The sequence below is a fragment of the Mobula hypostoma genome, chromosome 18, assembly GCF_963921235.1.
Source record: "Mobula hypostoma chromosome 18, sMobHyp1.1, whole genome shotgun sequence".
NCBI classification, from domain to species: Eukaryota; Metazoa; Chordata; class Chondrichthyes; order Myliobatiformes; family Myliobatidae; genus Mobula; species Mobula hypostoma.
Genome location: NC_086114.1, coordinates 23195119 through 23222746, shown reverse-complemented (window position 1 = coordinate 23222746; position 27628 = coordinate 23195119). Strand labels below are relative to the sequence as shown.

At 42.6% G+C, this 27628-nt stretch overlaps 1 protein-coding gene across 4 annotated transcripts in view; it reads left to right on the top strand.

Moving 5' to 3' along the window:
• Positions 1-27628, top strand: part of cdh23 (cadherin-related 23) — a 1160360-nt gene that overhangs the window by 486473 nt on the left and 646259 nt on the right. For all 4 annotated transcript variants that reach the window (XM_063070587.1, XM_063070586.1, XM_063070590.1 and 1 more), the window contains exon 13: positions 2814-2972. In XM_063070587.1, coding sequence (XP_062926657.1) covers positions 2814-2972 — 159 coding nt within the window. The remainder of the gene's footprint in view (positions 1-2813; positions 2973-27628) is intronic.

Sequence of the window (27628 nt, the reverse complement as noted above, 5' to 3'; positions counted from 1 at the left end):
TGGTCTCCACCGGACACTCAGCTCGTCCTGTGACTCCATGCGACAGCAGCTACGCCCCAGCACACTGCTACAACAGCGGGGTTAAACCAGGTAAAGGTAGCTGGTGGGTTTCATACCCCAGTGAGATAGGGATGTGTCTGTCATAGCATGCAAAATAAGCTCCGGTGGACTGGGCAGATGAGACCTACAGTGAGATCCAGTGGCCAGGAAGGTGGTTTTGCAACACTCCATGGAGAATCAGAATCAAAATCACTTTATTGCCAGTATGTGAAACATACCAGAATTGATTGTAGTTCAGTGCCAAGTATAAAACACAGGACAATAACAGAACAGCCAACACAATAGCAACTAACAATTTACAAGACAATAGTGCAACAGCCATCAACAATTAGCAAAACGATTACATACACAAACGTCAATAATCAAACTTCTATAAATGTGAACATATGAACAGACTCAATAACGATCAACAGAACAAGGAGAGAAGGAAAGACCTTTTAACGGATGTTGTGCAGGGACAGTCAGGGTGTCACACCTGAGTGAGTTTTGTTGAGAAAGTGGAGCAAAGGGCATGACGAGGCAAAGGAGAAGTCATGTTCATTTACTGCAACAAACGAAGACTCCAATTGTGATTGGAACTTGCACCAAGGGACCTGGACTTCTGAAGTTCAGAGACTGTAACTGTCAGTGCAATGGCTTTTCCATTTCAAAAATTCTCCCCCACAGGTTTCTGTCATTGTCGGATAAGACAGGCAACCACCAGTAGTATTGGCAGTGTTCTAATTTGTTCTGTACCTTATTTAAATACATAATTTGTTACTTAGTTAAATGGGAGTTTGTCTTTTTTTAGATCTGTTTAACTATTTTCATGAAGCTTTGGATATTTGGAGCAGCCGCTTAATTGGGCCAAAATATCCCGCTGGGTCCCAATTAATCAGAATCCACTGTATATAGACATTGAAGCTAATGTCTCTCAGTTTTAAACCCTCAATTTTGCAGCTAGAATTAGTATCTCGAGTCCTTAATCCTCTTTGACCATTCGGAATTCAGACAGCCTGTAGCTGGACTTCTGTACCAATCATGGTAACATTCATCTCCTATGTGTTCCACAACCATTTCTGATCATGTTCTGGGCTTCCCATTTTCTCCCTCTCCTGTACTCCTTCCCTTCCATCCCCCTATCACCTTTTTATGTCCTGCACCCTCACCTGCTTCCATCCACCCATGTATTACCCATTTTTTTTTACCTGCTAGTTAACCCCTTCTGCTTCCGGTTCCATCTGCGCCTCACCTGTTCCCTAATAGTCACCATTACCACCTTCCTTGCTTGTAAGATTATAGCACTGGTAGAGTTTGTGTTATCACCCACTGAGATGTCTCCACCTTCACCCTTCACTCCTCTCCCCTTAATTTGCTCCATCTGTCTCTCTCCTCTTTTTGCCTGCCTTTATCTATCATCCATCTTCCTCTTTCGCCCAGCACCATACCTTCCACTCCTCTGCATGGCTTGATCTGCCTGTCATTCTTTACTCCTCCCCAGTCCACCAATCACCTATTAGCCCCTATCCCAGCAATCCTCCTCACTCTCAATTTCCTGGCTATCTTCCCTCTTAGTACCTAAGCCATACGTGAAGGCCGGGAGCTGGGCTTGGTTGTCAGAAGCTATTTGAGAGGTCTACCATTGGGAGCATTTAATAGGTAGTGGGAGCTTAACCCCACCACCACCCATGGCTGTAACAATCCAAAGTAATCCACACAACACATAAAGAAATATTACCACAAATAAATTAATAAATAATAAAATATATTCCAGAAGACTGACATTTAGTATAAGGTGCATTTACAATACAAGTTTAAAAGTTAACAGTATAATGCTACTGGTGTTTCATAAGTAATGAGACATGAGTGATGGTAGGGTGTTCAGTAGTCTTACAGCCTGGAGGAAGAAGCTGTTTCTCATCCTAATTATTCTCCTCCTAATGCCACAGTACCTTATGCCTGATGGTGGGGGTCAAAGAGATTGTTGGAAGGATGGGAGGTATCATTGACTATGCTAAGAACCCTGCATACACAGCGTTTCTGATAAATATATATGATGGGTAGAAGAAAGACCTGGATGATCCTCTCAGCAGTCCTCGCAATCTTTTGTGAGGTCTTGTGGCCAGATGCCTTGTGATTCCTGTACCAGATGGTGATACGGCTGGTCAGAACACTCTCAATGGCGCTCCTTGACAAATTCCCTAATTTTCTTTAATAATTCCTCTCTTCCCCACCCCCCCCCAACTTTCCTTTCATTCCCTCTTTCTGGTGGCCCTCTCACCCTTCATCTCCCTTGACCTCATGACCTGCTCATCGCCTCCTTCAGGTTCCCCACTTCCTTCCGTTTACTCCACTGTTCTCTCTGATCAGATTCCTTCTTCCTCAGTTCTTTACCCCTTCCACCTATCACCTCCCAGTTTCTTACTACATCTGCACTCCCCCACTCATCTTCCCCTCACTTCATCTCACGTATCACCTGTTATTTGTACTTCTCCCTCTTCCCCCACCTTATTTTGGCTTCTGCCCCCTTCCTTTCCTTTCCTGATGATGAGTTTCAGCTAGAGACATCAGCTGTTTATTTCCCTCTATCTAAATGCTGCTAGCATTTTGTGTGTGTGTTGCTCAAGATTTCCAGTGTCTGAAGAATCTCTTGTACCTGGAGAAGTATCTGCATTTAGAGGTGGTGACAATGGCAGTTGTTGAGGTCTGGGTTATTTTGTGGTCTGAAGCTTCTCATTTTCATTCTCATCTTTCTTCCTCTGTCCTGAAAACAGCTCTTTGCAAATGAGACTTTCTCGGATCATGTTGGTTTTGCTCGAGTGAAGATTGACCTCATCAATGAAAATGACAACAGGCCAGTATTCAGCCAGCCTCTCTACAATGTGAGCTTGTACGAGAACGCCACTGTTGGAATCACTGTCGTTGGTGTTACTGTGAGTACCATTTATTTTGCTCTGGAGCAGCAAGTGAGGAACTAGTTTTCCATTAAGTGAAGTGTGAGACATTCTTTTTAAAAAATTCAAAACAGCATTAAAGCTCTTAACTTATGCTAATCAATGGGTTGATAAGAAGATGCAAAAAGTTATGTGAATTCTGATTTGCATAACTGACGTATCCTTGATCTGCTTCCTACTTTGTTAAGGAATGAAAGAAATCAATGATTTTGAAAGGCTTTTAAACCAGTTAATTAAATGCATAGTCTTTAGAACAAAGAACATAAAACATAAAACATTACAGCACAGGATCAGGCCCTTTGGCCCACAGTGTTGTGCTGAAGCAATTAACTTAGTAATCACATGGCCAACTAAACTAACCTCTTCTGCCTACACAATGTCCATATCCTTCCATTTTCCTCACATTCATGTGCCTGTCTAAATGGCTCTTAAAAATCCATAATGTTTCTGCCTCTGTCACCACCCCAAGCAGCGCATTCCAGGCATCCACCACTCTCTGTGTAAACACGTGCTCCTCACGTATCCTTTGAAATTAACCTCTGTCATCTTAAATGCATGATCTCTGGTATTGGATCCCTGGGAAAAAGATACTGTATCTTTGCCTCTCATAATCTTATTACATCAGACCTCCTCTTAGCCTCTGCTGTTACAGAGAAAGCAACCTAAGTTTGTCCAACATTTCGTTATAGTACATGCCCTTTTCTTGTCCTCCTAAAGTCTATGACATCAGCCATGAGGATCATGAGAATTAGCACTGTGATTTACTGCCACTGTACCCATGTAAAAGCTCTGTTTTGTGTCCTTCTGGAAAATATTGGTCATTTCCAACTGCAGTCAGTGATTGTTGCAAACTGTGAGAGTACTTTGCTCATTACAGAAAAAATTGATGTAGAAGAGATAATTTCCAGTACTCCCCACGAATTTGATATAAGGAAACAAAAAAGTCTTGAAAAGATGTGTCATGGTTGGATCTACAGATGGTCTTAACAAAGAATAATTTGCGGGAATTGTACCTCATCCTGTGAAAGCAGACGCATTGGAACTGAATCTAAATTAGGGAACATTGTTGTGCTAATTATGGTCCATTTCACGAAATGTCTGGTTCAATGAACGACTAGTGTGCGTTGGATTTTTTTTTAAAGGAATACAGAATAGATTGGAGCACCTGTTATGCCAAGATTAGAAATTAGCTACATTAAAAGTGAGTGATAATTCCTGGTATAGTTAATATTTTTAGGAGAGCTGGTACTGGAAGAGCAGAAGTTTTCCTCTAACTGAATCATAGGAAGATGGTAACAAGTATCTTCAGTTGCCACTTGCAAGTCATTCGGTGCGGTTCCATTCTCTGTAATCTGTCCAATTTTGAACCAGTCTACAATTTTATTTGCAGTCTACGATTTACAAACACCATTCCACCCCCCCCCCACCCAACTACTGTGACTTTACCACCTGCGCTCCCAAAGGCCACTGAAATGTTTATCATCTTTGTTCTCACTAGATCTGGTATTCTAACAAGCTTTTGACTGACTAGTTTTTGTCTTCCGCTCTCCATAAACTTGAGCTCATTTAAAACATTGGCACTTATACTGTAGAAACATAGAAAATAGGTGCAGGAGTAGGCCATTCAGCCCTTCGAGCCTGCACCGCCATTCAGTACGATCATGGCTGATCATCCAACTCAGAACCCTCTACCAGCCTTGCCCCCATACCCCCTGATCCCTTTAGCCACAAGGGCCATATCTAACTCCCTCTTAAATATAGCCAATGAACTGGCCTCAACTGTTTCCTGTGGCAGAGAATTCCACAGATTCACCACTCTCTGTGTGTAGAAGTTTTTCCTACTCTCGGTCCTAAAAGGCTTCCCCTTTATCCTCAGACTGTGACCCCTCATTCTGGACTTCCCCAACATCGGGAACAACCTTTCTACATCTAGCCTGTCCAATCCCTTTAGGATTTTATATGTTTCAATAAGATCTTCCCTCAATCTTCTAAATTGCAACGAGTATTAGCCTAGTCGATCCAGTCTTTCATCATATGAAAGTCCTGCCATCCCAGGAATCAATCTGATGAACATTCTTTGTACTCCCTCTATGGCAAGGATGTCTTTCCTCAGATTAGGGGACCAAAACTGCACACAATACTCCAGGTGTGGTCTCACCAAGGCCTTGTACAACTGCAGTAGTACCTCCCTGCTCCTGTACTCGAATCCTCTTGCTATGAATGCCAGCATACCATTTGCCTTTTTCACCGCCTGCTGTACCTGCATGCCCACTTTCAATGACTGATGTATAATGACACCCAGGTCTCGTTGCACCTTCCCTTTTCCTAATCGGCTACCATTCAGATAATAATCTGTTTTTCTGTTTTTGCCACCAAAGTGGATAACCTCACATTTATCCACATTAAATTGCATCTGCCATGAATTTGCCCACTCACCTAACCTATCCAAGTCACCCTGCATCCTCTTAGCATCCTCCTCACAGCTAACGTTGCCACCCAGCTTCGTGTCATCCGCAAACTTGGAGATGCTGCATTTAATTCCCTCATCTAAGTTATTAATATATATTGTAAACAACTGGGGTCCCAGCACTGAGCCTTGCGGTACCCCACTAGTCATTGCCTGCCATTCTGAAAAGGTCCCGTTTATTCCCACTCTTTGCTTCCTGTCTGCCAACCAATTCTCTATCCACATCAATACCTTACCCCCAATACCATGTGCTTTAAGTTTGCACACTAATCTCCTAAGTGAATATATAAGTAATACTAAGTGAACAGGTCAGTACTGTAGCTAGTACTGACCTGTTCACTGAGTATCCTCTGTTCAGTGTCCAGTATTAAGTTTCAAATCATGATCTAAAAATTGCCTTTAAATCCTTTTATATAATTATCTCCATAATTTTATGCAATCTTTGTAAGCCTCTGCACCTGTCCATTTCTGGCCCTTGGTTCATATCTTGTGCCTGTCGCTCGGCCAGTGGAGAGCATCTATGGGCAGCTAAAGATCTTGCTTCGACCTCCTCTTCCTAAGCCTTCTTGCCTCTCCACTTCCTTCTTTAAGATGCTCTTTAAACCCTATTTTGACTGAGTTTTTGGTCATTTGCTTTCACATCACTTCATCTGGCTTTGTGTCATTTTGAGAATAAAAATGAAGTAAAACTTTGGATGCTGGAATCCGAAGCAAAAACAATAAATACTGGAGAAATTTGGCCAGTCAAGCAAGATCTGTGAGAGGAGAAACTAGTTAATGTTTTGAGTTATGGACCCTTCCTCAGAGCTGGGGAAGTTTAGGGATGAGGTGAAAGACAAAAGACTATTTAAAAGTTGGTGAAGACATCAGGCAAAAAGAAGATTGAGCACTGACTATAAACACAAAAGTTTCTGCAGATGCTGGAAATCCTGACCAATGCACACAAAGTGCTGGAGGAACTCAGCAAGCCAGGCAGCAGCTAGGGAGGGGAATAAACCGTTGATGCAGTGTACCGAGACCCTTCTCTTCTCGACCTGAAATGTTGACTCTTTGTTCCCTTCCATAGATTCTGATGACATGAGTACTGACAATTAGGGAGGCATTTTACTGAAATAGGAGAAAGGGGCATAATGAGAAGCACTCTTTCTCCAGCTCTGACAAGAAGTCCATGAACCAATGGGCTAACTAGCTCCTCTTTTCACAGATGTTGTCTGTCTGGCTGTGTCCTTCCAGTATTTTGTGTTTTTATTCCTCTTTGGACTGTTCCTGTGAAGAACTTTGGTCTATTCAATTAAAAGTCCTGTATTAGTGTGGGTTGTGTAACATAGGACTCTATACTCTGTGGACTCTGTATTCAGCGTGCTGCAACAGACATTGACTGTTGCTGAAGGATCATCAGCTTAGTGAAGGAAATGCCTGAAATCATTGATCACAACTACAGACTGACATGTTCCAAGAATATAAGCGTTTTCGGGCCCTGTATTTAATGAAAGGCTCAACATATGAGGGGTATTTGATTACTCTGGGCCTGTACTCAGAGTTCAGAAGGATTGTGGGGGGGTGGTGGAATCTCATTAAAGCCTACAGTATTCTGAAAGACCTGGATAGAGTGAATGTGGAGAGGAGGCTTCGAGTAGTAGGAGAGTCTAGGACCTGAGGGAATCCAAGAGCATCCCTTTAAGGCTACGTCTACATTACGCCGGATAATTTTGAAAACGCCCGTTTCGAGTAAAAACGATAGGCATCCACACTAAGTGTTTTTCAAAATATCTCTGTCCACATTAGACGGATATTTGGGCGAATCTCCTCCTACTGGGCATGCGCAGGACACACAGAAAACAAGCGAAGAGGAAACGGTATACTTGGTGCGCATTTGTCCAGTTACAGAGTAGAAAAACTTAAAAGGAATTGCTCTTGGCTCTCGTGCAGGAGGACTTAAAACTTAAAAAAAAAAATATTGGAGCATATGGAGGCAACCGACAGGGAGTTCACGGACAGTATGACCCGGCTGACGACGAACATTGAAAAACTGGCTAACTCTGTTGCATTAATAAAGCACCTTGTTAAATGTATAAATCATGTCTGCATCAGTGTTACCTTGTATTTCCATACAATGTTACATTAGGCTGTGACACATCTATTGTCAGAGAAGTACTTGCATAAATAGGTAAACCACTTTGGTTCTTGATCCTCCAAAATATTCCGCATGGAATTTAAACTGGAGCTGGCTGAGGGTGTTTTCTGTCCTTACCTTCATACAAGCAAGGACAGAAAACAGGGCAAAGTGAGTATACTTATTTATTCAGTAAGCTATGGGTCAAAGTATTTGGTCAGTACATTTCTAACTCTTCTGGCTTCAGTCTTGTTGCCGTCTGTTCTGAAATTGTAAGTTTCTGCGAAGCGCAGAATCAAATATCGCTGTGATGATTGTACACTCTAGTATCAATTGTTTGGCGATAATAATAATAATAAGAAGAAGAAGAAGAAAACAATGAAATGCCGCGCTGCCGCCATCTGTTCCGGCACGTCATGACAGCGGTCTTAAAAAGCTCCGGTTACCCCGTACACACCGCAACGGATATTAGGCGTTTTCAGATTTATTCACTCTGGAGACCGTTTCTGAAAATCTCTGTTTTCTGGAGATGAAAACGCCATTTTAGTGTGGACAGAGGGTGAAAACGAAGAGAAAAGGCTTCGTTTTCAAAATTATCTGGCGTAGTGTGGACGTAGCCTAAAACTGAGCTGAGGAGGAATTTCTTCAGCCAGAGAGTGGCAATTATGTTGAGTTCTTTGCCTGTGGAGGCTGAGTCATTGAATGGATTTAAAGCAGAAACTGAGGGGCTCTTCTTTGGTAGGCAGTTAAGAGTTATGGGTAAAAGGACTATTGGATTGAAACAGAATTAGCCATAATTAAATGGGGGAGCATAATTAAATGGTGAATCAAGAAAGCTTAATTCTGTTCCTATATCTTATGGTTTTAAGAAGCAGGGCTGTCTGCAGAGCGATACAGTGAAGCTTGATGTATGAAGGGTCTTTGGGGAAAGGCCACCATTTAAAGTGCTCCTGCTATTGAGGGACTGGACCCTTCCTCTCCTGAAATGTGTGTGAAAGTCATCATGATATCCTCTATCTGCATACAGTACAAGATTTATGTTATGTCTTGTACTGTAAATCAACTGTGTTATGTTATATTAAAAATGTATGATTTTGAAAGAAAGTAATTGAGCTCCAGTTTGCTTCAACTTGGATTTGTTTGGGACCTATACTCTGCCGTGCTGGCATCAACCAATTGCATTAGTGACGGATTGAGGACTTTCAAAGATAAACCCTGAGCCTCTGCCCCATAATTTACAAGGATCACCTGATGAGCATTGACGAGTCCCTAAATTAGTGTCCCATTGTTGACGTGGCTAGTACAAGGAAGTCACTCAGAATCTGGGATATTGAACTGTCCACTTGTTTCTCAGAAATCACAGTCAGATTTTCCCTACGTACTCCCCCTCCCATTATAAACTTCAGAATAAAGCAACAAAATCAGTACAGGTGTCCCCCGCTTTTCGAACGTTCGCTTTACAAAACCTCACTGTTACAAAAGACCTACATTAGTACCCTGTTTTCGCTTTCAGAAGGTGGTTTCACTGTTACGAAGAAAGGCAGCGCGCCATAAAAAATCAGCATGCGATAAAAGGCAGCATGCGCCCCGAGCAGCCGCTCTCCCCCAGATTCGGAACGGCATTGCTTTAACACGTGCTTGTGAGCAGCCGTTAGCAAGATGAGTTCTGAGGTATTGGAAAAGGCTAAGAGAGCTCGTAAAGGTGTTACACTTAGCATAAAACTAGGCATAATTAAGGGTTTCGATCGTGGTGAACGAAGCAAGGACAAAGTGAGTTTGGCTTGTGGAAGCTGACGAAGATGATGTTGAAGAGGTTTTGGCATCCCATGACCAAGAACTGATAGATGAAGAGCTGATGCAATTGGAAGAGGAAAGGATAACAATAGAAACCGAATGCAGTAGCGAACGGACCGAAAGTGACTGCGTGAGATTTTCGCTGCAATGATAAAGTACGACTTCAATTTTGAAAAGGTACGTTAGGTTTTAGGGGATATTTGCAGGATGGTTTGAGTCCTTACAAACAACTGTATGATAGAAAAATACGCGAGGCCCAACAGTCAAGCAAGCCTTCCACATCAGCCACAGCAGACGACGAACTTAGATCTTCGACATCGAGGCGGGCAGTCATAGGAGAAGATGAGCTGCCTGCCCTAATCAACGATGAGATGACACCCCCATGTCCCACCACCCCAACACCCGGGCCCCGGACAGATACTGTCCTGATTCGTGGAGAATGCAGCAGTAGCCGGGAGGCACACAGCACATCTTTAAGAAAAAAGCCGAAATAAACAAGCTAATTAATTAGGTGCCGCCGACACGTAATTGTCGGCCCAGATCAGTGCCGATTTCTGATTGCACTGCCTCTGATCTGGGCCGACAATTACGTGTCGGCAGCACCTAGTTAATTAGCATGTTTATTTCGGCTTTTTTCTTAAAGATGTGCTGTGTGCCTCCCGGCTACTGCTGCCTTCTTTGCGGCAATGTATTGGGTCGGCGGCCTGGGGGGGGGGGCCACTGCACCACCCAACCTGCGACGACTCAGCCTAACACACCATCATCAGTTTGCTCGGCAAGCTGTCTTCCCGATTCCGGTAAGTGATACTACACTGTACATACATTATTTCTACTTTATATAGGCTCTGTATTTTTACGTGTTATTTGGTAGATTTGGCAGCCTCATAGCTTAAAGGTTACTGGAGAGCGCTTGCGCCGTGTTTATGCCAACAGTGCTTGCGTGAGATTTTCTACTGAGAGCGCTTGTGTGAGAGTTTCACTATGGAGATCTGTGCAGGCACTTAATGTAGAGAAGTATTTCTACTTTATATAGGCTGTGTATTTATCATATCATTCCTGCTTTTACTATATGTTACTGTTATTTTAGGTTTTATATGTTATTTGTCATGAATTGGTAGGTTATTTTTGGGTCTGCGAACGCTCGCAAAATTTTCCCATATAAATAAATGGTAATTGCTTCTTCGCTTTACGACATTTTGGCTTACGAACCATTTCATAGGAACGCTGTACCTTCGGATGGCAGGGGAAACCTGTATCTGATAATCCACCAAAGGGGCTGTCTGTTTTACCTATCAAGAAGCTGTCACCTACGAGACTGATTTTCATTTCCGAGATTCCTAAGAAGCCCTGGTGCACAGCAGACGTTGAATCACATAGCATGGGAACAGACCCTTCAGCCCATTTGGTCTGTGCTGACCTGAATTCCCATCTCAACTAGACCCATTTGCCTGCATTTGGTCCATGTCCCTCTCAACCTTGCCGAGCCACGCACCTGTCCAAGTACCTTTTAAATGTTGTCACTGTACCTGCCTCAACCACTTTCCCTGGCAGTTCATTCCATGTACAGATGTACGGTATGTCGCACCTGCAGAATAACTAGGTCAGAGCTGCACAGAGGGAAATTTACTTAATGTTTCCAAAAGTGTTTTATTTTGTAAAGCTGCAGTGTTCCCTCACAATCTCATCTCCAGTGAAAATAAAGTCAGCGTGAGCCTCTATGCCTAGCATTGTCTTTGGCTCATTTCCATAAACTCTCTCCATGGTATCTATAGGCCATTGGTTGTTTGCAAAAGGAAAATAAATTGCAACCAAACCTAGACTTATCAAGTTACATTATAATGCAATTGTGTTCCCTGTACTACAGCCCTGACCATGCTTCTGAAGTAATTTCATTGAATGAAGCGTTTCGGGATGTTGTGAAGTTATGAAAGAGTCTGAATCATAATCAGATTTGTTATCACTGCCACATATCATGAAATTTATTGGGTGGCAGCAGTACAGTATAAGACATATAAGTTAAAAACATTCATAATTCGTGTAAAAGAGGAATCGCAAGGTAGTGTTCATGGACCATGTCATAAATTTGATGGTGGAGGAGAAGAAGCTTTTCCTAAAATGTTGAGCGTGGACCTTCAGGCTCCAGTACTTCTTCTCCAATGTACTGATGAGAAGAGGGCTGGATGGTGGGGGTCCTTATTAATGGATGCCGCCTTCTTGAGGCATTGTCTCTTGGAGATCTCTTCAGTGGTGGGGAGGGTTGTGCTCGTGATGGAGCTGGCTGAGCGCACAACCTGCCGCAGCCTCTTGGGATCCTGTGCATTGGAGTCTCCATGCCATGCGCTGATGCAACCAGTCAGAATGTTATCCACTGTACATCTGTAGAAATTTGCTGGTGTGTTTTGTGACATACCAAATCGTCTTCAAGTCCAAATGAAGTTGACTCACTAGCATGCTACCTTTGTGATTGCATCAATATGCTCGGTCAATATGCAGGATAGGTTCTCTGAGATGTTGATGCCCATGAACTTGAAACTGCTCACCCTTTCCATGACTGACCTCTCAATGAGGACTGGTGTAATATACAAACTATGACATGGAATACAAAACAGCACACAATGTTAGCCCAAACTAATTATCTAATGACACCTAATTAAACTAATCCATTGGACTCCACATGACCTGTATTCCTTCTTTGGCAAAGTTAACCTCAGAACGAAGGTTGAAAGCTCATCTGATAAAGGGGACAAATTTTATCCGGTGTCTTTGGCATGCGTCTCAGTGTACCACCACCTTGTTTTTAACAGCACACACCAAGGTCAGTGTATGCATTAGTAACTGGAATGTGCTCATTCATATTGTAAACTACATTTCACTGCACAACCAAACACTTTAAATAGAAATATTATTATTTACAAGATCATTTAAAAACTCTAATCCCATTTAAAGTTTTAGATGATAATTAGAAATATTCAGCATCACTCTCAAGAGTTAAGATCTCATTTGAACCTCTTGTTCGAATACTTACTGCCTCATAATCACTCCCAGGTGTCCATTATTCTCTCTCTTTCATTGCAACAATGGTCTGTAAATTTTACATTAAAATTGTGCTTCTGTGGTCCTCAGAACAGTGGGGGTTTTTTGTTTGCTTTTCTAAAGTAGGGAAGACTGATATAGAGAATTCATTTGTGATTATTTTATAAACAGATGGTTTTGAATTAGAAATTGCACACAAGATGGCCACATTTGGCAGGTATAATTACTTGAAACAGATGCTCAGTAATCCTCATTGCTTAGCCATTAACAACACTAGCATTGTACCTTCAGATTTTAAACTTGAGCAGACTAGTTGGTCAAGCCAGTTGACTCCTTCCAAGTCAGTAGTTAATATTAAGGCATCAACTTTAACTGTTGAGAGCAAGAGAACGTGAGGAATAGAAGAAGTGTTCATTGAGAGACCCCCTGAAGACTGCTCATCAATTTGAAGGTTGCTCATCAAAAAACGTACCTACCTCCATGTCCACTCCCTTCATCTGCACTTTAGTGCCTTACCATGGTCCCCCTTCACCTGTTCACCTGCACCTCAGTGAGTTCCACACCCACCACGACACCGAGTTCTTCTTCCATCGATCCCGCTTTCAAACCCACTTCTTTGTCAAGAACTCCCCACCCGCATCAGATAACCCCTTCTCCTGTCTCCAACCCTGCTTCTCTTCTTGTGCACCCTGCTTTGGTTCTCTTTCTCCTCTGGATCTTTTCATCTCCAATTGCCAACGAGACATCAAATGGCTCCTTTTCAGCGCTTCTCTCTCCTCCTCGAACCTTGCACCTTCTGAATGCACTGCCCTCCACTCTCCCCACCCTAATCCTAACATTACCATCAAACCCACGTACAAAGGAGGGTGCTGTTGTAGTGTGGTGTCTGACCTCTACCTTGCTGAGGCTTTGCAGCAACTTTCAGACGCCTCCTCTTACTTACCCCTTGATAAGGACCCCACCCAGGACAAGCAAAACATTGTTTCCAAAACCATCACTAACCTCATCATCTCTGGAGAACATCTGTCTACTGCCACCAAACTCATAGTTCCCTTACCCCACACTGCCCGGTTCTGTCTCCTACCAAAGATGCGCAAACATAACTGCTTGCCTTTTCAATCCATGTAGAATAGTCTATATTCCAAGCCTTCCCCAGTAATGCTCCCCAACCCTTCCTGTGCTACATTGATGACTGCATTGTTGCTGCTTGATGCACCCATGCTGAGTTCATCATTTTCATCAACTTTGCCATCAATCGCAGAATGACCCTTGCCTCCAGTCCCAACATCCTGCTTTTCTAGTCTATCTGGGCCAGCATTTAAATGTCCAAATACCAGATCGTGCTGCTAACTGGGACCCAGGCCCTGTTGCAGCAATAAGCTACATGTCTACACCTTACCGTTCTCGACCTTTCCAAATCGACTTGGCGCTGATCCAACTTCACTCCCGGTTTAGTTATGCGGGCACCGAAATTCCTTCGCCTCGATTCCTCCCTGAATTGCTTGCTCTAACTCCATCTCTGACACCGTCTCGAACAGGTTTCACTCCAACTTTGAAATGCACCAGCATGGCTCATCCCTTAAGTCAGCTTCCCTTCGCTCACTTCTTCATTGTGAAGAAGTGTTATTAATAATGTTTGAGTCGTATTTCTTGCGTTTTGAACTAACTGTACACTGTCACCCAACTTCAGTGGTGCCATCTTAAACCAAAACATACCTTCCACCATCATCAATGGAATCCTACCACCAAACACATCATTACCTCCTCCCACCCCACTCTCTACTTCCCACTGGGATCACTCCCTCTGAGGTTCCCTTGTCCACTGTCCCTCCCTACTAATCTCCCTCCTGGTACAAATCCCTGCAAGCAACAGAATTGGTACACCTACCCATTTACTGCCATTCAGGGCTCCAGTCATTTCAGGTGAGGCAACACTTCACCTGCAGTGGCCAGCTGGTGGCGCAGTGAGATCAGCGCTGGACTCTGGAGCGAAGGTTCCTGAGTTCGAATCCAGGTCGGGCCACCCCGAGCACGCTTTCCATCCATGCCGGGTTGAGTGTCGAGCTAGCCACTCGGCCTTGTAAGAAAATACAAGGGTCGAGTCAGGAACATTCTTAACGTGCCAGACAAGAATGGCTAAATGTCTGGTACGACACGTTTAAAACAAACTCCACCTGCGAATCTGTTGGGGTCATCTATTGTATTCAGTGCTCCCAATGTGACTTCCTCTATATTGGAGAAACCCAACTCCATCCGACACCTCTGTTCCATCTACCAAAAGAGGAAATTCCTGTTGGCCAACCATTTTAATTTCCATCTCCATTCCCATTCAGACATCACGGTGAATGGTCTCCCTTCTTGCCATGATGAGGCCACTCTCAGGGTGGAAGAGCAGCACCACATGTTCCATCTAGGTAGCCTCCAACCTGATGGCATGAACATTGATTTCTCCTTCTGGTAATTCCTGCCCCCCACCAATTCCTTCCTTTTCTATTCCCCACTTGATCTCTTACCTCATGTCCTCACCTGCCTATCATCTCCCCCTGGTGCCGCTCCTTCCCTTTCTCCCACGGTGCAGTCTCTTGTCCTATTAGATTCCTTCTTCTCCAGTCCTTTACCTTTTCCTACCACCTGGCTTCACCTATCACCTTCTTCCCTTCTTCCCACCTTTTTATTCTGGGGTCTTTCGCCTTCCTTTCCAGTCCTGAAGCATTGACCTAAAACATAAGTGCTGTCTGACCTGCGTAGCTCCTCTATCTTTTTGTGTGTGTTACTTTATATTCCCCAGAACACTGTGATGTACAAAGCACCATCACTGCAGGCCTTGGTTATACTCAGTAACAGGAATTCTTTCCCCCTAGAATGCTGTAAATGCTGAAAGATTTCTAACTCTGTTTCTTCTCATCACCATGCCGAATGGGTTATCCCTATTCCTGAGACTAAGCCCCAGTTGAAAACATCTAATGCTTATTTATGGAACATTACCACCAAAATTACAGCACAGTTTAGTGAACCTTTCACTCCAGCAGTAATTCACATCCACTTTATTTCCATCTGATGCCTTTTTATGTGATTCTTTATTGTTGAAGTGGCCTATGCTAACTCCACAGCTTCAGTTATGTTTTTCCTGCTGTCAAAGTTCAAAGTAAATTTATTATCCAAGTGCATATATGTCACCATATACAAATATATACAATTCATTTTCTTGGGTGCATACTTAATAAATCCAGTAGAATGAAAGACTGCACCAGCAGGGTGGAAACCAGTGTGCAAAAGGCAGCAAACTGTGCAACTATACAAAGAAAGCAAAAAAGAAATAATGATAACAATCATAATAAATAAATAAATAAATAAACAATAAATATCGAGAACATGAGATGAAAACTCCTTGTAAGTGAGTCAGTCCATGGATTGTGGGAACAGTTCAGTGATGAGAAAGTGAAATTGAGTGAATATATCCACTCTGATTCAGGAGCTTGATGGTTGAGGGGTAATAACTGTTCCTGAACCTGATGGTGTCTCCGTGTAGTTGTGCTCATTGGCAGTGAGGGCTTTACCCATGATGGACAGGGCTATATCCACTACTTTTTGCAGGATTTTCTATTCAAACATATTGGTGTTTCTATTCCAAGCTGTGATACAGCCATCAATATACCCTGCAGCACACATCAAAAAAAGTTTCTCAGTGTTTTAGATGTCATGTTAAACCTTCACAAACTCTTAAAGAAGTAGAGGCATTGCTGAGCTTTCTCTGTAATAGCACTCGCTGCTGGGCTCAGGACAGATAACCTGAAATGATAAAATTGAGGAATCTAAAATTGCTAACCTTCTCTACCTCTCATCCCCCGATGAGGACTGGCTCATAGACCTCTAGTCTCCTCCTCCTGAAGTAAATAATCAGCTCCTTGGTCTTGCTCTTCTTGAGTGAGAGGTTGTTGTTGTGGCACCACTTAGCAAAATTTCCAGTCTCCCTCCTATATGCTGATTCATCACCACCTTTGATCGGCCTACAGCAGTGGTGTTGTCAGTAAACTTAAATATGGCATTGGGCTTCTGCTTAGCCACACAGTCATAATTATAAAGTGAGTAGAGCAAGAGGCTAAGCACATGCCTTGTGGTGCACCTGTGCTGATGGAGAATGTGGAAAAAATATTGCCGCTTCGAACTGACTGGGATCTGCAAGTGAAGAAATTGTGGGTCCAGTTGTACAAGGAGGTACGGAGACCACGACCTTGAAGCTTGTTGATAAGTTTTCAGAGGACTATAGCATTAAATGCCAAGCTGTAGTCAATGAAGAGCATCCTGATGTATGCATCTTCACTGTCCAAATGTTCCAGGGTTGAATGAAGATCCAATGAAATGGCATCGGCTGTTGACCTGTTGTGACAGAAGGAAAATTGGAGTGATTCTCTGGCAAGAATTTGTATGTTTCATCACCGATCTCTCAAAACACTTCATCACTATGGATGTAAGTGCTATTGCATGGTGTCAATGGGGCAGGTTACCACGTTCTGCTTAGGCACCGGTATAATTGAAGTATGTCAGCTCTAATTCTCCTGCACTTAATCTTGTAGCTACTAAGTACCACAATTTGCTCATTATAAGCGGAGCATTACCAACATATGCATCTGTTTGACAGCTAACTTTCTATCTTACTTAAGGAATACGTGCAGAGTTCTTCAATTCAAGATTCAAGAGTCAAGATTGTTTAATGTCATTTCCTGTAAACGAGTGTAAAGGAGATCAAAGTAATTGTTGCTCTGGACCTGATGCAGCACAAAAAACCACAATGGATAAAGAACACAATAATAATAGTAAAGGAACACAATAAATATAAATACATAAATAAGATTGCTTATATACAATGATTATATATTCATAAAGTATCGCTAGGCATGGGAGTGTCTATATATAAGGTGACTGATGGCAAAAAATAAAGCAGTGATGGTTGGGGACATAGAGTGATGGGTTACTAGGTAGAGGTGTTGGTTAGCCTTACTACTTGGGGAAAGTAACTGTTTTTGAGTCTGGTGGTCCTGGCATAAATGCTAATAGCCTCCTCTCTGATGAGAGACACCATCTATGAGCAGGGTGAATGGGATCCTTCATGATGTTACTGGTCCTTTTCTGGACATTTTTTCTATATATGTCCTTGATGGCAGGAAGACTGGTGTTGGTGATGCATCGAACAGTTGTGACTCCCCATTGTTGGCCTTCCTATCTGCCACAGTGCAATTTTCCTACCAAGCAGTGATGCAGATTATTAGGATACAGCTCATCTGTAGAATGTATGCAGCTGTTCAAAATGTTGTATCATGGTGTCAACCCATTGGAAGGATTCATGATCACTCCATATTGACTGTGGCCTTATCTGACTTTCAACGTAAGACTTCAAAGGATGCGACATTCAGTACAAGATTTGGACAGCCTTGTTATTATATTAACAGTGGGAAAGCAAGATGAAACTATCTGTTGTATAAATGATGGACTGAAGAAACCCCCATGTGTAGTTGTGAACTCACTGCAAATACTTGATTGATTATAGACTTATGTGCTCTATCCAGGCTGTTGGATCTCCTGGCTCGATCAATAGTGCCAATTGGACTGATCATTCATGTTTAACATGCCTAATCTCTCAGTCACTGCAAACAGTCTGTTTCCAATCACTGTTACCAATCCTTCAATAACTTTAAAAAGAATTCTTGTAAATTCTTGTAAACTGTTCCCGATCCCACAATAACTTTTAAGATTTCCAGTTGAAATACCATTTTGATAAATTCTAGCTACATTTCTTTCCTCTTATCAGTCTAAATTCTGTTTATGCAGTACCAGCTCTAATCCGACTGTGTGAGACCCGAAACTTTACACTGAGATCCAGTTTTGCTTTTATATTGTGGATTCAATATTATAACCTTAGGTTTGTGGATACCACCAATATCCACAAACCTGACTGTCTGAATAGGCCCATTGTCTCTGCCTGCTTCTGGCCTACCGAAGTCTTGTCCTCATACCTACTCTCCATTCTATCCCCCTTGGTTCAGTCCCTTCCTGTCCGCGACACTTCTCATGCTCTCAATCTCCTCACTAACTTCCAATTCCCTGGCACTGACTGCCTCACTTTCACCATGGATGTCCAGTACACTTCTCTCCCCCAACAAGAAGGTCTTAAAACACTGCGCTTCTTTCTCAATAAAAGATCCAACTAGTTCCCCCTTCACCACTACCCTCCTCCGTCTGGTCATCACACTCAACAATTTTTCCTTCGGTTCCTCCCACTTTCTCCAGACTCGATCGGTAGCTATGAGCACCCACATGGTCATCAGTTATGCCTGCCTTTTTGTTGGCTACATTCAAACAGTCCATGGTCCAAGCCTTCCCCGGTAATGTTCCCCAACTCTTCCTCTGCTACACTGGCAACTGAATTGGTGCTGCCTCACACACCCATGCTGAGCTCATCAATTTCATCAACTTCACCTTCAACTGCCACCCTGCCCTTAAATTCACTTGGTCCATTTCTGAAACCTTACTCCCCTTTCTTGATCTCTCTGTCTCCAAGTCTAGAGACAAACAGTCGACCAACATATTTTATGGACCTACTAATTTTAATGGTTAACTTGACTATACCTCTTTCCAGTCTGTCTCCTATAAAAATGCTATTCCCTTTTATCAGTTCCTTTGTCTCTGCCGCATCTGTTACCAGGATACAACTTTCCTTTCCAAGACAACAGCGATGTCTTCCTTCTTCAAAGAACAGAGTTTCTCTTCCTCCACACTGATCACTCGCATCTCCATTTCCTGAACATCCACACTTATCTCATCTTCCCACCACCTTAACAGGGATAGAGTTCCTCTTGTCCTTTCCTAGTACCCCATGAGCCTCTGCATCCTACATGTTATTTTTTGCTCAGCTTCTACCACCTCCAATGGGATTCTACCGTCAGACATATCCTTACCTCCCCCTCATTCCATTTTCCACAGGGATCACTCCATGCATGACTCTCTTGTCTGTTCATCCCTCCCCACTAATCTCCCTCCCAACACTTAACCCCGCAAGCAGCCGAAGTGGTACACCTGCCCATTCACCTCCTCCCTCACCTCCTTTCTGAGCCCCAAACAGGGATTGCTTCATTGAGCACCTCTGCTCCATCTGCCAAAAGCAGAACTTCCCAGTGGCCGAACATTTTAATTCCGATTCTCATTTCCATCCCGACATGTTGCTCCATGACCTCCTCTTGTGCTATGAAGAGGCTACCCTCGGAGTGCAGGAGCAACACCTTATGTTCTGTCTGGGTGGCCTCCAACCTGATGGCATGAATATCAATTTTTCCTTCCGGTTAAAAAAAACCCGCCCCTTCCATTTTCTTTTATTCCCCATCCTGGCCACTTACCTTTTCTAATCTACCTATCACCTCCCCCTGGAATCGCTCCTTCTCTTTCTCCTCTGGTCCACTCTCCCCTCCTATCAGATTCCCCCCTCTCTAGCCCTTTACCTTCCTTGCCCATTTGGCTTCACCTACCACCTTCTAGCTATTCTCCTTCCTCTCCTCTCCCCCCCAACTTTTTATTCTGACATCTTCCCCTTTCCTTCCCAGACCTGAAGAAGGGTCTCAGTGTGAAACGTTGACTGTTTATTCAATTCCACAGATGCTGCCTAACCTGCTGAGTTCCTCTAGCATTTTATGTGAGCCTTGCTTTATAATCTTAGGTTTCATATTCTGTAGCTTCTGCCATAAGACTTGTTGCATTCATTCTTGTAGATCAGGGTTCCCAACCTTTTTTATGCCATGGACCAATACCACCAAGCAGGGAGTCCATGGGCCCCAGGTGACCTCGTAGATCTGAAATTATTTCACTCTTTTTCCTTATCACTCTGTGGTATAATCTTATATTGTGTGCTAACAATATACCTTTCCCTTTATATTACCCTACTCTGAATATTTCTCATAAGTTTGGGCACCGTACCTGCTATCCCTATAACCTTAACTCTCTTTAGCAGGCCCACTGACAGTAGCTATCTATCTCTGTCACTCCCTCACTATTGGCCATCGAATGATCCACAAACACTACCTCACTATTTTTGCTCTCTATTTGCACTAATTATTATTTTACAGAAACTATAAATTACAATGAGAGATATATATTTTATGTATGGCACTATACTGCTGCTTAAAACTATAAATTTCACGACATCTGTCAGTGATAATTAACGTGATTCTAACTCTGACTGTATCTGCATTCATAGAACCATACAGCATGGAGTGAGATCTTTCATATTTTCTTTGAGCTAAATTTTCTTTCTTTCACCTTAATGAAACATTTTGTTCCAATCACAGGGATAGAAGCCTTATTGAAAGTAAGTCAGTCACCGTTATTTCCTGAGCATTTTAAACCATGGTTTTAGAAGACTGGAGTCAGTGGGCTTGGGTTTGAAATGAAAAGACTGATCCTGTTCAAAATCACTGTAATTCTTAAAGTATTTTTCATACTTATGACTTTCTGATACAAGGCATTGCAGTGTAAAAATTGAAATTGTGTAAGATCCCCACATTGTGTGACAAGTTTGAAAATATATGAGAGTGTATGTGAGGTGAGCTGTTGTGCTTCTTCCCCTCTGCCATCCCATTCCTAAATGGAGATTGAACTCTTGGACACTACCTCATTTTTCAAATATATATTATTTCTGTTTTTTGCACAATATACATATACTGCAGTTGATTGATTTATTTATTTATTATTATTATTTTATTTTGTATTTTATTTTCTTCTATATTAAGTATAGCATTGAGCTGCTGCTGCTAAGTTAACGAATCTCAGGACACATGCCGGTGATAATAAACCTGATTCTGATTCTGAATGATGGGGCAGTTTTGTTATCAGGAGATAACAAGAGAATGCAAATGCTAGAGCCTGGAGCAAAAACCAAAATGCTGGATGAACTCTGTGGGTCAGTCAGCATCTGTGGAGAGAAAAGGAGAATTGGTACTTTGGTTTGAGACCCTTCATCTGCTCTCCCTTTTCTTTTCACTGACGCCTCCAGCTCCAGCATCTTGTTTGTTGCTTCAGTTCCTTTACAAGTTGCAAGCTGAACAGTTTCCTTAAAACCCCTTTGATTCATGGAATGATGGATGCAGTAGGGTAGGAAGCCTTTTTTGCCTGTCATGCTGGTGTTAGCCCTTTGAGAGTAATACTTTAATCGCATTTGACTTGAAGAACCCTCCTCGTTGGGTGTTAGTTTAAGTCCCTTTAAAACCGGGGTCGCAATCCGAGGTCCATGGACCCCTTGGTTAATGGCAATACTCCATGGTATAAAAGATGATTTATAGCAGGGACATGTCCAAGAATTGTTTTGAGAGGTGGGAGACAAGGAATTACATGGAATCTTTCAACATTCAGCAAGAAAACCTGAGGTAATTGAACCTCTGCATGCTTACTGATTGCAGGAAGGGTCCAAGCTCGTGTCCTTTAAACACTAGAAGCTCAATTTCCTGCATGTGCAGCTGATAAGTGGAAGTCAAAAAAGTGCAAATGTGCAAATCTGAAACAAAAACTCAAAACACTAGAAGCATTCAGCAGGCCAGGCAGAATCTGAATCTGAGGAAAGAATGAGTTAAATACTTTTCATTGGAACTGTGAAAAGGAGAGATCAAGTTGCAGAGAACGTGGGGAAGATTTTTAGGTATCTGAAAATCAGAAAGCTAGAGGCAGTAGAAATTTGAAGGAAAAACATTAAAATTCTGGAAAGAACAACAGGAATTCTGCAGATGCTGGAAATTCAAGCAACATACATCAAAGTTGCTGGTGAACGCAGCAGGCCAGGCAGCATCTATAGGAAGAGGCGTAGTCGACGTTTCAGGCCGAGACCCTTCGTCAGGACTAACTGAAGGGTCTCGGCCTGAAACGTCGACTGCGCCTCTTCCTATAGATGCTGCCTGGCCTGCTGCGTTCACCAGCAACTTTGATGTAAAATTCTGGAAAGGCTCAGCAGATCGGTCAGCATCTGTAGAAAGAGAAACAGAGTTATTGTTAAAAGTTGAAGGCCTTTCAGCTGAATTTTATGTTTCTCAATGCATGTCCTCCCCAGGTATAAGGTTCTGTTCCTGAGAACTGTTTATAATCCAAACGGTTTGCAAGTTGGAAATGTGGCTGCCTCGCAGTTATATAAAAACAAAGGCTAACCAAGGGCAGTGTGTAGTTAAATGAGGCTTTTTAGCTCAACCATTCTGATTTCTCTGTAAGATGCAATGATGTTGGCATGAACCACGTTCCCAGGTGCCTGTAGCTTCGTGACAGCCTGTAGCTTTGTAACAGCTGCCGTATCCACCCTGCCAGTCTTCCAAATGCTTGTTGTGATGTACATAATTTAGGCATTTGTAACCTGGGGAGGACACGTAGTCCCTCTTACAGAACTAGTGAAGGGTTCTGGACCTGTAATGTTAACAGTCTCTCTTTTCACACAAGCCGCTTGACCATTTGAGTCTTTACAATACGATTTGTTTACATGGAATCAGACTCCATCAATTTTTAGTAAACATAGGAAGCTGGAGCAGGAACAGACCATATGGCTCCTTAAGCCTCCTACTTCAATGAATGAAAGCATACTGATCGGATCTTGGCCACGGCTCCACTTTCCTGCCTCTTCCCCATAGCCCACATCTCCCTTTGGTCCAACAATCTGTTTCAGCCTTGATTAGTTTCAATGATTTGGCCTCACATTTCTCCAGGATCAAGAACTACAAGACTCATTACGCTTTGAAAGAAGAAATCCCTTGTTAAATGGACATTCCCTTATTTTAATTCCAGATCCCTCTGCCTGAAGAAACATCCTCACTGTGTCAACCCTATTAGGCTCACTAGGTGTTTCAGTGACGCTACCTCAACAAGGGTAAAAGAAACTTTCTTAATGAACTGGCTTGCTTACTTTACAGATTTAACTCTTAAGATTACATTGGCTACTTCCTTACCAGCCTGTGCTGTTTCCTTTCTGTTTTCCCTCTTACTCCACCAATGAGTTTATTGCTGGAGTAAAAACTTGAACCTGATGCTCCAACACTTCTGACTACAACTGCCGGAACTTTGACACCGGTTCCCTGACTTCCTCTCTCTGCCATCCAGGGACACGAACTGCCCTTAGAGAGATTCACATGCACCTCCTCCAAACTGATTTGTTGCATTTGGTGCTCATAATATGAACACCTTCCCCCCCCCCCACCCCCCGCTGCCCTCATCTCAATTGACCAAGTATAGACTAGGCAGCCATTTTACAGAAGAATAGTCATCCTGAGTTTCTGATTACAAGGCATTTCAACTCCTCTTCCCATTTCCAATGCCTATCTTCAGCCTCGGTGAGGGGAAACACAACATACAACAATATTACATATTCTGCTTGCTAGCCTGAAATTGGAAAATTCAGATTGTTGAGTGTGTGGTGGTAACTGTGGATGCTCAAAGATCAGAACTAAATGAATGCAAAGACTGTGTGGTTGGAAGGTATTTAGAAATCGAGGGAGAGACTGTAACAGAAATTGAAATATAAGTGAATACAATAGATTCCAGTTAATTGGGACACAGCAGGACTAGTACATTTTGCCCCAATTAAGCGGCTGTCCCAATTCGCCGAAGTTCATGGAAATAGGTTTAAAAATGTCAAACTACCTTTTTAACTGGGTAACAAATGATGTATTTAAATGAAATACAAAACAAATTAAACAATATCAATAATTCGACAGTACTATAAAACTATATTGGTTTCTACTTGTTATTGACAGAGGAATTCATGCAGTGCACGCTGTTGTGTTCTTTTGATTGACTGTAATTGAACAAAATCAGCACAGACACAGTGTAGATGCTGATTTACTGTATCAGAATCTGATAAATCTTCATACAATGCTATTGGTGATTGCATCCTCCAAATCTTCATTTTCCTTGTAACTTTCAAGATGGTTGTCGATACTTTCAAATTCTTTATAGCCCCCAACTTGTGATAGTATTGTAATTGTTTCGTTTTTACTCTTGGCTGTTTCTGTCATCTCCGAGCCTGAGTGCTTGAAACCGCAGCGAGCAAGACAGTTCTGAATTGTCTTACTGCTTATTTGTCGCCAACTATCATTGACAAAAATCATTGCTTTTTGAACACAAGCACACCCAACTGATGCTATTTACAAACTGTTTGCTCTCAGCTCAGTTTAGTGTCTAACAGCCCCACAGGTGCACTCTCCTGACACTAGTTCAAAGTACATTTATTATCAAAGTATGTATACTGAAATCCACTCTGAGAATTGTCCTCCCGCTGGCAGCCACGAAACAAAGAAACACCACGGGACCTGTTCAAGAAAACATCAAGCACCTGTCATGGAAAAAAAAACACAAATTGTGCAAACAGCAAAAAGCAAGCAAACAACGCATAGAATATTAATCATCAAACCAGGGGTTCTGTAGCATTCAGTTTAATTCTAAACTCTTACCCTGCACCTCCCATTTCAATCTCCTACCCAATACGTCTCCGTCTCCATGCCTACTTCTTTGGCAAGGACTCTCTAGCCCACACTGATGACCCCTTCTCTGCCTTCAACTCTCCTTATTTTCCTTGACAGCGCACCCTGGTTTTCTGCCTACCCTGGATCTTATCGTTACTAACTGCAGACAAGACATCAACTGACTCAACGTCACCATTCCTTCTCCAATTCTAACCTCACTCCTGAATGCACTGCTCTCCACTCTCTCCACAATAATCCTAATCTTCTCATCAAAGCTGCAGAAAAAAGGGGTGCTGTAGTATTCTGGCAGACTGAACACTACCTTGCTGAGGTCAGGCGACAACTCTCAGACACCTCTTACTTACCCCTTGTACAGGGCCCTGCAGAGGAACACCAGGCTATTGTCTTCCACACCATCACCAACCGTATTAACTCTAGGGATCTCCCATCCACTGCCACCAACCTCATAGTTCCCTTACCCCGCATATCCCGTCTCTACCTCCTCCCCAAGATCCACAAACCTGCCTGCCCAGGTATACTCATTGTTTCTGCATGTTCCTGCCCTACCAAACTTACATCTGCATACCTCAACAATGCCAACTGCCTGAATGACATAGAGAGCAATTTGACAGAAGAAAATGTAGAAGAAAAAGAAGTTGAATGAACTATCAGACCTGAAAAGCAAATGGAAGAAAATTGGGTGTTACAAATCATTTACTCTACATGTTTAATCCCCATCAATCCTTCACTTCATTCCTGTTTCCATATTTAACATTTTGCTACACAAAAAGAAAAATCACAAATTTGGCTCTGATCCTCCAACAGTATAATCACCCAAAGTGTTTGGCAGGTATCACGTTGTTGTGAGTGTTTAAAATCCATGACTATCTTGCCTGTTGTCAATATCCTGTGGAAGCACAACAAAGGTGAGATTTCTATAAAATGCTGAGTTATAAAATATGCTGGTTGCTCTCTGCTTCTGAATTCCCAGCTGTACTCCAAATGTTGGGCTTCTGAAGACCAGTGGCAGGGCTCAAAATTAAAGCAATCTTTCCTTTTTCTCCCATTGCCCTTCCCTGTAATCACTGCCATCTACATATCTCCCATCCCAAATTCAAACACATTGGGCAAACTGTCTCTGAGAATGAAGTACGCTTTACAAGTCGAAAGGAAGTCAATTTTTAAACCTACAAGTCTTGCTTGATGCTTGTTCGACACGTCTCTTCAGAGCTTTAGTTTTATCCCCCCGGTTCAGCCCCTTCCTACCTACATCTGTGACACTTCATGCGCTCTTGATCTTTTCAGTGATTTCAAGTCCTCTGGCCCCAGTTGTCTTATTTTCACTATGGATGCTCTGTCGCTATACACCTTCATCCCCCCCATCAGGAAGGCCTCAAAACTCTGTTTCTTTCAGGACACCAGACCCAACCAGGCCAGAAAAGTGATGGTGGTCTTAAGGCCATCACTGAGAAAGGATATTTTGGAGCTATTTAGAAGGCAGTTTACCTGGTGATTGGACTTTATTTCTTGATTGACGTTATCTCTCTGCTCTGAACGCCGGTGATGTGAAACGCCACATTATATCCAAGGGTATGCCTCTTCTTATTGTAGCCTTGCTTGGGGATGGCTAAATTTCCTTTTACTCTATGAGAGCACACACTCAATCAGGGATGATGCTTTTAATCGTCAATCCTATTTCAAGTCACAGAGCAGTGCAGTTACATCTCTTTGCAGTTCATTTTTGAAATGTTTATTTGGATTTCTTGAAATTGGAGGACTCAGTACAAAGTTGCCGTGGGTCATGAGCACAAGGCTGTGCACTGTAGTACTCCAAATGTACAGAAACCCCTACTAATGTCCAGTTCCATTGACTTCCGTGGAACTCAATGGTGGAGGGACAGTACAGAGGGCAGCTGGTGCTTTAGCATCCATTTGCAGTAGAAAATCAATGGCATTTAGTTCATGTCTCTCAAAGCTTGCTGCTTAATACTTAGCAAATCCTTAAGGGTTATTAGAACCATGGAGAAGCATGGAGACAACCCTCTGCCCCAACTGGTCCATGCTGACCAAGGTGTCCCAAGTTAATGTTCTAAGTGTGAAACTATAAATATAATAAATTGCCATCTGGTCAAACTGAGGTAGATGTCGTGACTCTCATTGACACTATTAAATGTATCTGAATGGAACCATGAAACTAGGTGTGAAACATTTGGTATTCTTAGGCTACGTCCACACTATGCCGGATAATTTTGAAAATGCTGGTCTCGAGTAAAAATGACAAGCGTCCACACTAAGTGTTTTTCAAAATATCTCTGTCCACATTAGACAGATATTTGGGCGAAATCTCCTCCTACTGGGCATGCGCAGGACACAGAAAACAAGCGAAGAGGGAACGGTATACTTGGTGTGCATTTGTCCAGTTACAGTGTAGAATTTTTAAAAGTAAAACTTAAAAGGACTTGCTCTTGGCTCTCGGGCAGGAGGACTTAAAACTAAGGAAAACGAATACCTTTACTGGAGCATATGGAGGCAACTGACAGGGAGTTCACGGACAGTATGACCCGGCTGACGACGAACATTGAAAAACTGACTAACTCTGTTGCATTAATAAAGCACCTTGTTAAATGTATAAAAACATGTCTGCATCAGTGTTATCTTGTATTCCATACAATGTTACATTAAGCTGTGACACATCTATTGTCAGAGAAGTACTTGCATAAATAGGTAAACCATCTTGGTTCTTGGTTCTTGATCC